Below are 12,675 nucleotides of genomic sequence, written 5' to 3'. Positions count from 1 at the left end.
GGGATTGGTTGGCCTGACACCCTTGCTCTCCTGCCCCTGTGTCCACAGATGCGCTCAAGGCAGTGCAGGCCTTCATGATCCTTTCCATCATCTTCTCCGTCATCTCCCTTGTGGTCTTCGTGTTCCAGCTCTTCACCATGGAGAAGGGAAACCGCTTCTTCCTCTCGGGGGCCACCATGCTGGTGTGCTGTGAGTATCAGGCGCAGACTCCAGTTTACCCAGGCAAAGCTTTTAAGTAGATCTTACCATGGGTGCTCCCAGCAACTTGAACAGATGAGCACATGGGTCTGGTTATTTGTTCTCTTTCTGAAAACCCTTGCTAGCTGCTTGGAATAAGAACCCTTGTCTGCTTCTTTGTTTAAGTCTAGTGCTCTGAGGCAGCCCCCGAGGGGTGGTGGGCTGCCCACCAGCAGCATTTGTGTATGAGACACTTGAAGAGGGCAGACAGGTGGGAGTCCTCGAAGCACATGGGTCTGGTTATTTGTTCTCTTTCTGAAAACCCCTGCTAGCTGCTTGGAATAAGAACCCTTTTCTGCTTTGTTGTTTAAGTCTAGTGCTCTGAGGCAGCCCCCAAGTGGCGGGCCGCCCACCAGCAGCACTTGTGTACAAAACGCTTGAAGATGGCCGATAGGTGGGAGTCCTCGAAAGATAAAACCACTGCCACGCTGCTCTCAATTATTGCCACTCTCCTTTTCTTTCATTCTCCCCACACACTTGCACCCCGGGGCAGTCTGCCTACACGGGCTGGGCTGTGGGCATAAGGTTCTCTGTTTCACTTCACACTTGCAGCCACAACCCAGTGCAGATGTGAGAGCCTAAGCAACTCTAATTTATCAACAGGACCACCAAGCTCAGATCAGGGCGGATCAGCAGAACTACTGTTTGGGGCCAAACAGCCAGATTTCATTTTCCCATTGCAGATGAAGAAAATGGGATCTTTTTAAAATTACAAAACCTGTTCTTGATTTTAATGTAAAAAGAAGAAAGAAAGAAAGAAAGAAAGAAAGAAAGAAAGAAAGAAAGAAAGAAAGAAAGAAAGAAACCAAGATAACTCCTCTCCTCCCTCCAAACAAACAAAATACCTAAACTTTCTTTTTTCCATTGCAGGGCTTTGCATTATGGTCGGGGCGTCCATCTACACTCATCATTATGCGAGCGGTTATGGAACTAAATACTCGCAAAGCCACCACGGCTATTGCTTCATCCTAACCTGGATCTGCTTCTGCTTTAGCTTCATCATTGGCATTCTCTACCTGGTCCTGAGAAAGAAATAAGTCTGAACAAGTGTATGGGGATCTGGGGGGTGGGGAGGAGGGAGCCATGGAATCTGGGAGGGAAGTGAAAGTTTCTCTGCAGGAAAAGCCAAGCCAGGGGAGGGGGGAAGGGGAGGGAGGGCATGAGGGTGGGAGAGGCTGAAACCCAAACCATCTACAGGAAAAGCCAAGCCAGGGGAGGGGGGAGGGGGAGGGAGGACATGAGGGTGGGAGAGGCTGAAACCCAAACCGTTACTCAGGAGGTTTCCTACTGTCAAGCCCCTGCCCTTGGGAGAAAGTAGTTGGCTAGAACTTCCATGCTCCCTCGATGTGGGCCAGAGAGCCTCTCTCCAGCCACCAGTTCTCAGTTACACACACTGCGGGAGGCCCACCAGCTACCATACCACTGGCTCCGCTTCTGAGGGTGAATTCTAGGTCTTGCACTGTGGTCCTCAGACCTACTGCACCAAGTTAAAATAGCGGTACAAGTTCCAACAAGGGCAGATCTTGTTTTTGTACTGAGTATGCTAAGTCTGGAAGCCCTCCTGCCTTCCTGACCCAAAGCAAAACATCACATTCCAGTCTGAAGGGCCCACAGGAGGGCTTTGGCTAGCACGCCATTATCCCTCTTGGAAACAGATATTTAGCTCTGTACAATTCAGTGGTATTTGCGACAAAATGGTCAGAAGGGACATAGTCATGAAGCCAAGTTGGTGGGTTAGTTAAATCAAGAAAGAGAACTTTTCACAGTGGAAGGCCTGGGGGGCGGGTGGGGGGTGGTGGAACCCAGACCAGCCCTCACACAGCTGTTCCTTCTGGAGACTTCTTGCTACGGACTTTGCTAGGCCTCTCGCTTAGAGCCAGGGCGGCTCTTCTGGAGTTTCTGTAATGCTACAAACGACCAATTCTGTGGTGAAAGCACCACACTAATTATGGGCTCACGGGGCAGTCTTGCAACAATGCTATATTAGGGTTATGATTTTAGGATTCCCTCTCCCTGCAAGCAATGATTCTTTTAAATATAGAATGAGAGAGACAGACATAGCTCCTTGTAACGCACTCTGTTACTCTCCCTCGAAATTATAAACTTTTTAGGATGTTTTATCTAATTATCCATATTGGGGACCAGAGGCAACTCTGGCTTTCACACTGGCTGGAGTGGTCAGCTTTCAGAAAGCCTGCCTATCCTGCTTCATAGGTGAGGCAAGACAATTCTGGAAGCTTATTTTGAAACACACACAAACCAAAAACAAACAATAGGTCCTTGGGTGAAAGGTGCTATGTAATTGGAAAGTGTTAAGCATATTAGAGTTAAGTCATGATAAGAATGGAGTGCCTGTGCTCCCAGGAAAATAAGAAAATTTCTGTGAGAGAAGTAAAATTATAGGTGATGGGCAGATATTTTCTTTAAGGACAACACACACACACATCTCTGGTGGTGCCCGGTCAGATGGTAATTGATCTGCCTGTTGCCACAGAGCTTTTCTATATAGGACTTAGAAGTAGTATGTTATTCCTGGTTAAGCAGGCACTGCTCTAGCCTGGAGCAGCTATTTTAAGCCATCTCAGATTCTGCCTAAAGGGTTTATTTTAGGAAGACATTTCCTTGATCACCCTGAGAAGATCTACCTTAGGGAGAATCTGAGACATCTTGCCTACTTTTCTTCTCCTAGCTCTCTCCTCATGTCATTTCTTATATACTTTTCCTTTATGGGGAGTTGTTATGCAATGATTGCTAGTATTTATGTAAAAGGATTCTTACTAAGTATATTTCTCTATGTTCATTCTGGTTAAGGGAATGTTGAGGACAGACAACCGAATTATCTGGGTTGAAGGTAGAGAGGCTGGCAAGCAAAAACTATGGGATAATAAACTTTTTACTATCATTTAATTATCATATGATTATAGAAGGCTGTCTTACGTGCAGAAGCATACTTACATATCAGATATATTCAAAAGAGATAATCACATTATGTTAAAAAGTCAGACTATGACTGGAGTGAACCATGTAGTCCCATGTCTTTTACTTTGTTTCTGTGCCATTTATGTCTCATGTAACTGCATTACATTGGTGGGTTGTTCTAGTACTGTATTTGGCTTCTTCTTTAATAGATTGATATTTCATATACTATAATTGTAAATATTTTGATACAAATGTTTATAACTCTAGGGATATAAAAATAGATTCTGATTCCCTTCACCGTGTGAATGTTTTCTTTTGAAAAAATGTAGGAAAATATGGATAACAGTGACATTTATTCCTAATTAGGTTGTCAATCAGTTTGATTTGGACAACTTGGCATTTATTTGAGACATTAAGCTACTTTCTGCTAATACATTAGACATTTCTACAATAACTTTCAGGCAATTGAATGTTATTAAGTTTAGTTTTATCTTACTTTAATTAAACCTCTTAAGCACAGAATGGAACTTCTTATGCTAATACATTAGATAGAGGTTGTGATCTTGAATCAGAATGGCTTATGACATTAAGAAATGAGATACTTGCAAAGTTTCTTGAAATAGCAAACTCCTCTAATGTGTCTTCAATATATAAAGCAATTCACAAAGGTATGCAACACATAAATCTTCAGGAGCCCATTCATTGCATAAAATGGAACATATTTGTGTGGACACTTTGAGAGAAGAAAAGTTTTACTGCTTTCTATGAGCCATAGGGATTGGAATCAGTGCTACAAAGTAGGGTAGATACTACGGGTCCCAGCACCATGTCAACACCAGTATGAGAAAAATGGTTTTAACGTGGAGTCGGTAATCTTCCAGTCCCCTATGGCAATGATGTGAACCTTTTGAGCTTGGCGTGTCAGCGTTTTGAAAAACCCTAACTTAACTCTGGTGCCGTGTCACATATAGAAATTTTTTGATATTTGCAACCATAGTAAAACAAAGACTTATATTTTTGATATTTATTTTATATATTTAAATGCCATTTAACAAAGAAAAATCAACCAAAAAATGAGTTCGCGTATCACCTCTGACACGCGTGTCATAAGTTCGCCATCACTGCCCTATGGTCTTGGATGAAATGACTTCACAGAGTAATACACAACAAATACACAAAGGACCCTGAAAATCAAATTTCAACATATTTTAAATTTAATTACTTAAATTGCATTAATTATTGATACCCTCTCAGAGACGTATATGATTTCTTAGGTTGCTTCCAGGATACCATTATAAGAGGCTACTCCTCTTGCTTGGCTCTCCCAGGAATTCTTTCCCCCACATCATATGCCCAGTCACGGATCAGACCTCCAGAGAATCCCTTCTTCCCTTATACTTATAGGTCTTTAGGCATAATCTCCAATAACCTAGCTCTACCCAAATTACCTTTCTGCCAAGATGGAATCGTCCACCTCAAAGACCTAGATGGTGAATGGGGGTGTATTAATTGGGATTCTCCAGAGAAACAGAACCAATAAAGTGTGTGTGTGTGTGTGTGTGTGTGTGTGTGTGTGTGTGTCTAAAGAAGAAATTCACTCACATGATTATGGAAGCAGGTAAATCCAAAATCTGCAGTGGGGAGGGGGACTGGCAGGCTAGAGATCCAAAGAAAAGTCTGTGCTGTCCAAAGGCTACCTGCTGACCGAATACTCCCTTGTTTAGGGGAGGCCAGTCTTTTGTCCTATTCATGTTTTCAACTGATTCAATGACACCCAACACAGTGGTGGGGCAGGGAGAAAGTAGAGACCTGTTTTACTCAAAGTCCCAATGATTTAAATGTTAATATTATCCAAAACCCCCTCATAGAAACATCTAGAAGAACATTTGACCATGTATTTGGGCACCATGGCCCAGCTAAGTTGGACACATCAAATTAACCATCACAGGGGGAAACATCCTTATCAAGGATAAGACACTGGCTTACTAAACATTTTCAGAGCTGGCTTAAAAGACAGCCCAGACAGTGTTTACAGCTGACACTTAGCTCTCTTCAGTGGTGACATTGTAACATGGGGGTCAACTTGCAAGATGATCTTAGATATCCTGTGAAGAGACAGAAAATTGCCAGTTTTTTCTATAGGAGCTTAATAACTATTTGTTGAATTAAATGTCTTAGGAAGAATCAAATAGAATTGAATATTGAAGTATTAAATTGAGTATTAATTAAATGCTTAGTTTGTTAATCCTCACCTGAGGATATTTTTTCCCCATTGATTTTTAGAGAAAGTGGAAAGGAGAGGGAGAGACAGAGAGAAACATTGATGGAGAGAGATACATCAATTGGTTGCTTCCCACATGTGCCCCAACCAGAGCCAGGGATCGAGCCTGAAACTGAGGTATATGTCCTTGACCAGAATCAAACCCAGGACCCTTAAATCCACAGGCCAATGTTCTTTCCACTGAGCCAAACTGGTAGGGCAATTAAATACTCTTAGAAGAAATTGGTCTAAATTATGAGTATCAGGAAGATGAGCTATGGAGTTCTCCATTACCACTCAAGAATACGACCTTTGGGCAAATGACAACTTATTTATTCATCAAAGTGATAAACTTGAGGTATTAAATGGTTAATAGACAGCTATACCACTGTGCTTTGGACTCAGCCATTATAGTCCCTGTGCAAAACTCCACTGACTTTCAGGCACAGGCAAAAATATTTCAGAAAGGCCTTGAAAGAAGGCCTATCACCAAGAAGATATTGTGCAGGACTCCACACTTAAACAAAAAGAGAAGCTGTCTTTTATGTTGAGTAAGAAATAGGCAGAATATACCAAAATTTAGATAAAATGTTCCAGTAAAAAGTGTGTAAATGAGTTTAAAAGAAGGGTTTATTTCAGGGAACAAAGGGGAATGGGGTTGGGTGGTGGGCGGTAAGATAAAAAGAAGAGAACTCACTGGAAATTTTGAAGTAGATCTTGAGGAGGAGTGATTCATTTTTAAAGACGTGTTTGCAGTTCAGAAGGGCAGGCAGCTTCTGAGCACACAGGAAGTAGGGAAGGCTCCACGCTGATTATGTGTACCCCAAGGAGAGGAGTGTTTGGAGTCCCACCTGGCCTCACATGGGGCCAAGGGTGACTACTAAAACACGTACCAGTACATTGCTGGGTGCTAGGTGCTGTACCTAGAGGCTGGGGGAAAAGACCAAGCAGACACGTTTCCTGTCTTTTAGTCTAGTTTGGGGGTAAGTCTCCTACCTGGAGAAAATGGGAGGGGCTCTGAGGGAGCACAGAGGAGATGGGGAGAACTGCCACCTCAGGGAGGAAATAGAAGTTTGAAGAACGGAGATAGGAGGATAGAAGAGATACACCTTGCTTATCTCTTACCTGCTCAAATCTCCCTGCCCCAAGGCCACTCCTTTGTTCCAGGCTCTCAATGTCTTCCATCTGTATAACTGCAGGTGAGAAACATTCCATTGGCTTCCATACTTTCATTCATAGTCCCTCCTACCTGTCCTTGATGCTGATGTCAGGATGGGTGTTGATGGATTCTTCTGTTACTGCCAGGGACCCAATTCAGGGCTAAGAGGACCAGAATTCCAGCATAGGATGCCAATGCATATAATCTTAAGGCTTCATCCCTGAGGACCTTGAGTGCATAAGTGTGGAGACCCCAGCCCACCCATCCAAGACCAGTTCTCACCCATCTCCACCCTGCAAATGGCTGCCCCCTCAAGTTTCTGGAACTAGTCCTATAAGAACTACAAATTCAACCCATGAGTTTCCTTCCCCTATTTTTTGCATTCTTGGTCTCAGGAAATAACCACCTATTATTAAGATCCACAGGCCAGAAATGCAAGTGTTATTCATGATTCCTCTTTGTACCTCATTCTTTACATCTAATTAGTACTTGTATCTTGTTGATTCTAATTTCTAAATATTTCTAGATTCATTTTTCCCCATCTCCCTTACTATGATATTAATTTAGCCCTCTAATAGGATTTATTTAAAGGATCTGAATAGTCTCTTAAGAATTCACTGCTATAATGCATTTTTCACCCTATTGCAAAAATGATTGCCCTAAAATTTAAATAGTATCATGTACTTCTTCTGCTTTTAATTCTTCACTGGCTCCTTCATGCTGTTCATGATAAAATCCAGAGTCCTAAACTCATGGCAATCTTTCCATATCATGTCCATTCCATCTTTGAGCTAAAACATACCACTCACATCATACTGTAGGGAGTGTTTCCCACAAACTACTCCTTTCTCATGAAGATCCTTCCTTCCTCTGGTATCTGGCTACTTTATCTGATCCTCCAGATTTAGCCGATTCCTCATCTCTGAAAGAGATGGCCTGACCACCCCAGGCCCTACTGGGATACTCTTTGTCAATGCTTATTCCAGTAGAATATTTTTCACAAACTATTTTAATTGTGGGTTTAACTGTATGCCTTGCTCACTAGCCTGTACTTGCTCCATGAAGGCAGGGAGCTCACCTTTCATTTCCTTACCCTCAGCATTGAGCACTATGCATGGCAATTAGCAGATATTCAATACAATTGTGAGGAGTGCCAGGGAAGGCACTGGGTGATATCAAGAGGGTGACAGAGCCATCCCCTATGGTTTAGAGGGAAATTAGACAAGTGGCTCCAATGCAGGTGCATCATGGTTGATGCTGAGAAAGCTGGGAGGGAAGTTATCTCTAGGTAACTCGAAATCTTTTTAGGTTCCTTAAATTTGGTAAAAGTCATATCTGCAAAAATGTACTTTTTCTTCTTCATAAAACTTAGGACATTCATAAATTCCCCTGGAGCCATCCATGGATTTCTGGAGTGCCCCCTGCCTTACAGCAATCTGCTCCGGCCCTCATCCAGCTGCCCTCCATGGGTACATGTGTTTAAGGAGCATTTGAGATTAACTCAAAGGGTGGGTAAAATTTTGAAAGTTGTATTTGTGGGAGGAAGAAGGAAGCTGGTTCAGAAGGATGGGCCAAGAAAATCATAGAGATGGAAATGCTAGCTGGAGCAAGTGACCTATTTGGAAAAGTAGATTGGGGTCTCTGTTGCAGAAGGTCCCGACTCTCAGAGATTGGAATTTTAAACTGATTTGGTGAGATCATAGTCATTAAATGATTATAGAATGGGTTCTAGGGGAAGAGAAAGAAAGTGGGGAGAGGGTTGGGAAGATGTTACAGCAGTCAAGAAAAAAGTATACTTGAAGTAACTGGAAAAAGTGGATGGGATGGGAATGGAAGAGATTAATACCAAAAATATGGCTTAGATGCCATATGAATCAGCAAGAATTTAAGGAGAAGACAAAAATTATTCTGATGTTACAAGCCTGGACAATGCCATATGAATCAGCAAGAATTTAAGGAGAAGACAACAAAAATTATTCTGATGTTACAAGCCTGGACGCTGGGAAACTGGCCATGCTGTTAATGAAACAGGAAAGCTGGAGGAGTAATTAACTTTAGGAGGAAGATGTCAAACTTAGATCTGGACATGCAAAGTATGAGGAGCCAGCTGGATATTTAGGTAGCCCCTGCTTTCAGGTCTAAAGAGGTTCTAGGATAATCTTGAAGGGCTCCATTCCAGAGTGGTCCTGGAAATCCCCGAAGCACCCAAAATATAAATCCTGAAGAGGCTGAATATTTTCCATGTTTAAACTCTATATAGTTAAGCTTTTCTGGCACATCCATCAACTCTGAGTCAACTCATTTGGGACTGACCCTTCCCATATCTGTATTAATCCAGCTGTCGTCTTGTTTAAAATTTTACTTTTAAATTGTTTTATTGCCAAATTTAGCTTCCTCAAATTAGCATCATAATTTCTCTTTATGTTAGCTCCAACCCAGATCCTATAGCCCTCTGGGAACAAGTCAATTGGGGTGGCATGGACATGGAGGGGTGATAAGAGAACAGGGCATGGATCTGTGTCACCTGAAGTTTTAATTTGGTATCCCATAAAACTTCTCATTAAAATATCTGATATTTTTGAATTCACTTTTCAAAAATACTGTATTTTGAACATTTTTAACATCTGCTTTTGTTTTAAAAATGGTCGTCTTTTTTCTTTTTAAAAGACATCTTTTACTTTTGTCCAAACTTTTTTTACCCTCAAAATGGTGACTTCTTTTGGGCAAACTATTATGATGCTAAACCTCTGAACATCAATCACACCAATGAGAAAGTTCTAAAATAATGTCTGGACACAGTTAGCAATGACCTGGCGTAGACATTAGTCACATGACATTATGAAAAAGCTCATGTGATACTAGGATGTATGAAGAAATTTGATGAGGGGCAATAATCTGTCTATATTCTAAATTGGTAGGATTATAGTCTAAATTAGAGGACTGTATTCAGTGTTGGTCACCACTGTTCAAAGGGAAGTGAATAAATTGCAGTGACGGTAGAAGCAAGCAATGAAGATGATTAAAGCAATGGAAAATAGGTCCCAGAGTGAAAGATGAAAAGTTTTTTTGATGTCTCCAGAACGGATGACTAAGGTGGGACACAGTTCTGAAAAGGTTTTATAAGGTGATGGATGGTTAACAGAAAGATATAACACTAGAATGGATGATGGAGGAAGATGGTAAGCAAACCTAAGAAAAGTGCTCTATCTTAGGTAATTTAGGCCATAGTCAGCCTTTTATCCTTTTCCTGTACTCTTGGCAGACATTACTAATTAATGACAACACCCTCTGCAGAGTTCGGGCCAACTCTCAAAATCCTCTATTTGGAATTCCAGGCGGCCTCTGCCAATCCTTTGAAAATTTTACTTAAGAAGAAACCCATTTGCTACTCTAGGTTTAGACATTTAATTTTCTGAGGGCTTGAGTTTTTACCAGATGATTTCTCAAAGCTCTTTGCAGAACCACAATTCTACTAAATCATTGGTTAAATGAGTTTCATGATGAAGGAACTTAATTTATAGATGATAATGGATCTTGGTCCTTTGAGTGAACTGGACATCTCTGGAATGCTTTCAGTGAAGGACTTGGAAGTTTTGTTGCTTATTTTATCACATAAAGTTTAGGTGTCCTCTTAAACAAGCTCTTCACAGGCATCTTAGAAAGGCTCATAATGCTGACAAAAACGTCTCATAATGCTTGAACAAAAAGAAATATATGGATGGAGCTAGTTATAAAGGAAGCATTTCTATCAGGATATTCTCTTTAAAATATAATTGTCCCAGAGAAGAAAATTGACTTTAGGTTGACCTTGAATGCAGATTGGCTGAGGAAGGCATTGTGACACTCTAATGAAGATAATTGAAAACTCTCTCTCTCTCTCTCTCTCTCTCTCTCTCTCTCTCTCTCCCCCTCTCTCTCTGTTTTCCTGTAGCTCATTATATGTTGTTATGAAAAAACATGATGAACAGTGGTTTTCTGACATGAGTCTCTGGGAGGTAAGCCATGATGAATGGCAGATCAGGAAGCTGAAGGGCAGAAATCAATACTTGCTGTTACTCTGTAGTAAATTATGAGAAGGGTTGGACCAGATAGACAGATGTTACTTTTTAAATCACACTTTTGGAGCTTTCATTTTTTATAAACTTCCTCCCTCCCTGTGGATCTAAGTTTCTGTCTTTGCCATGTATACGCTCATTGTATGGGGATTTATATCAGGACAATTAAAAAGGTGGCAGATAATCCAGCTTGTTAATGTCTGAATTTTCTTCTCTACCATCTAATTTCTCTAGTTTTTCTAATGATGAGTCATAGTAGTTTGTTTTGTTGAAGGAAAGTCTTTGGATCACAAAATGGATTAAAATAAAATAAAGAGAACTAATTGTGCTTTAAAAGAACCTTAAGAATTTCCTAATGCTAAGTTCAAGGTCAGCTTCTTTCTTAATACAGTTTGGCTCAAAAGCACACAGACTGGAGTCACTGAATTGGAAATACAAAAATAAGACAGATTTTTAAAAAACCATTTCTTCCAATGAGGTCAAGTAACAGTTTTCATCATTTTTTAGATAAATTCACCATGTTCCTCCAAGTCAGATATTTACATATGCTACTCTGAAGGTTCACCATAAAGAAAACAATCAGTCTTCAAAGATATTTTTGCTGTTCTGGGAGCAGGTCAACAGCTGACCTTTAGTGTTTATTGATTTTTCTGTCTTTTCCTTATCGATATTCTCCCCACCCTTGCCTTAAAAAAATCCTCACCCGAGGATATGCTTATTGTGATTTTTTAAAAATGTTTTTATTGATTTTTAGAGAGAGAGGGAGAGGGATAATAGAGAGAAACATGGGAGAGAGAGAGAGAGAGAGAGAGAGAGAGAGAGAGAGAGAGAAACATTGATGTGAGAGAGAACATCTATTGGTGGCCTTCATACGTGCCATGACTGGAATCCAACCTGCAATCTAGGCATGTGCCCTAACCGGAAATGGAACCTGAAACCTTTCAGTATACCAGAGGATACTCAATTAATTGAGCCACACAAGCCAGGATTTCCTTGCCTTTTTGTAAAAGAATAATAAGGCTACTATTAAGACATTTGCTGTTTTATAGTTGCTAATTAGGTTGATAGAAGAAATGTATGAGATCTCATTGGGGAGACTTCTTGTAGCCCACCATACATATGGTGCTTTATTACTGCTTACTTGAAGTAGCTATTGGGTACCTCTGGGACAAGCTCAGATGGGATATCCAGAGTCAAGATTGTAGAAAGAATGTTCCCTTCCCCTTCCCCTTCCCCTTCCTTCCTTCCTTCCTTCCTTCCTTCCTTCCTTCCTTCCTTCCTTCACTTCCTTCCTTCTTCCTTTACTTCTTCTTCTCTTTCTCTCTCTCTCTCTCTCTCTCTCTCTCTCTCTCTCTCTCCCTTTATTTTACATTATGTATAAATTCCATATATCAGAAAAAATAGGAGTAAAAAATTCATGTGCAAGGCAGAGTGTCGGTTGGAGAGGTTCTGGAATAAAAGGACTGGGAATAAGAAGAGAGTTTATAAAGATACTAGGGGCCCAGTGCACAAATTCGTGCACCTTGGAAGGAACTGTGGGCCACGAGGCTGCTGTGGGCACAGAGGCAGGTCTCAACCCATCCTCTGTGCCCCTGCCTGGCCCCTCCCACTACGGCCCCTGGTCCCTTTTCTGCCGGCAGCCCCACTCCTGCCACAGCTGCTCCCACACTCTGATGGCACCGGTCCTGCTGGCAACTGCTGACAACGCGGAGCAATTGGGGCTGTTGGTAACAGCGGGTGTGAGCAGGGCCAGAGCCATCAGCAGATGTGAACTTTGGCTGCTGGCCCCAATTGCCCCTCAGGAGCAGGGGGAGGTGGAGAAGCCCTGAGGGGCGATCAGGGCTGGCAGCCGCCACTTGCACCCGCTGATGGCGCCAAGTGATCGAGGCTGGTGCTGGGCACCAGCAGCAGGTGCGAGCAGTGGTTCTGGAGCTGGCAATGGGTGCGAGCGGAGCTGGTGCTGGCAGCAGGTGTGAGTGCCCCGCGGGACCACGGCACGCGGGAGCAAAGAATTTTCAGTAACCATCAGAGGCTTGCCCCGATGA

At 41.9% G+C, this 12,675-nt stretch overlaps 1 protein-coding gene and 1 long non-coding RNA gene across 2 annotated transcripts in view; both read left to right on the top strand.

Annotated features, from left to right (window-relative positions):
* Positions 1 to 1,400, top strand: part of EMP1 (epithelial membrane protein 1) — a 17,001-nt gene extending 15,601 nt beyond the window's left edge. The window contains exons 3-4 of the mRNA XM_014540141.1: positions 21 to 189; positions 1,108 to 1,400. Coding sequence (XP_014395627.1) covers positions 21 to 189; positions 1,108 to 1,274 — 336 coding nt within the window. The 3' untranslated portion in view covers positions 1,275 to 1,400. The remainder of the gene's footprint in view (positions 1 to 20; positions 190 to 1,107) is intronic.
* Positions 1,401 to 6,269: 4,869 nt separating this feature from the next.
* Positions 6,270 to 12,675, top strand: part of LOC106726193 — a 7,383-nt gene continuing 977 nt past the window's right edge. Inside the window, exon 1 of the long non-coding RNA XR_001362210.1 lies at positions 6,270 to 8,083. This is a non-coding gene — a long non-coding RNA (uncharacterized LOC106726193). The remainder of the gene's footprint in view (positions 8,084 to 12,675) is intronic.

Source organism: Myotis brandtii, unplaced genomic scaffold (assembly GCF_000412655.1).
Source record: "Myotis brandtii unplaced genomic scaffold, ASM41265v1 scaffold237, whole genome shotgun sequence".
Classification (NCBI taxonomy): Eukaryota; Metazoa; Chordata; class Mammalia; order Chiroptera; family Vespertilionidae; genus Myotis; species Myotis brandtii.
The sequence above is the reverse complement of the archived record's forward strand: the minus strand, read 5'-3'. Positions and strand labels throughout refer to the sequence as shown.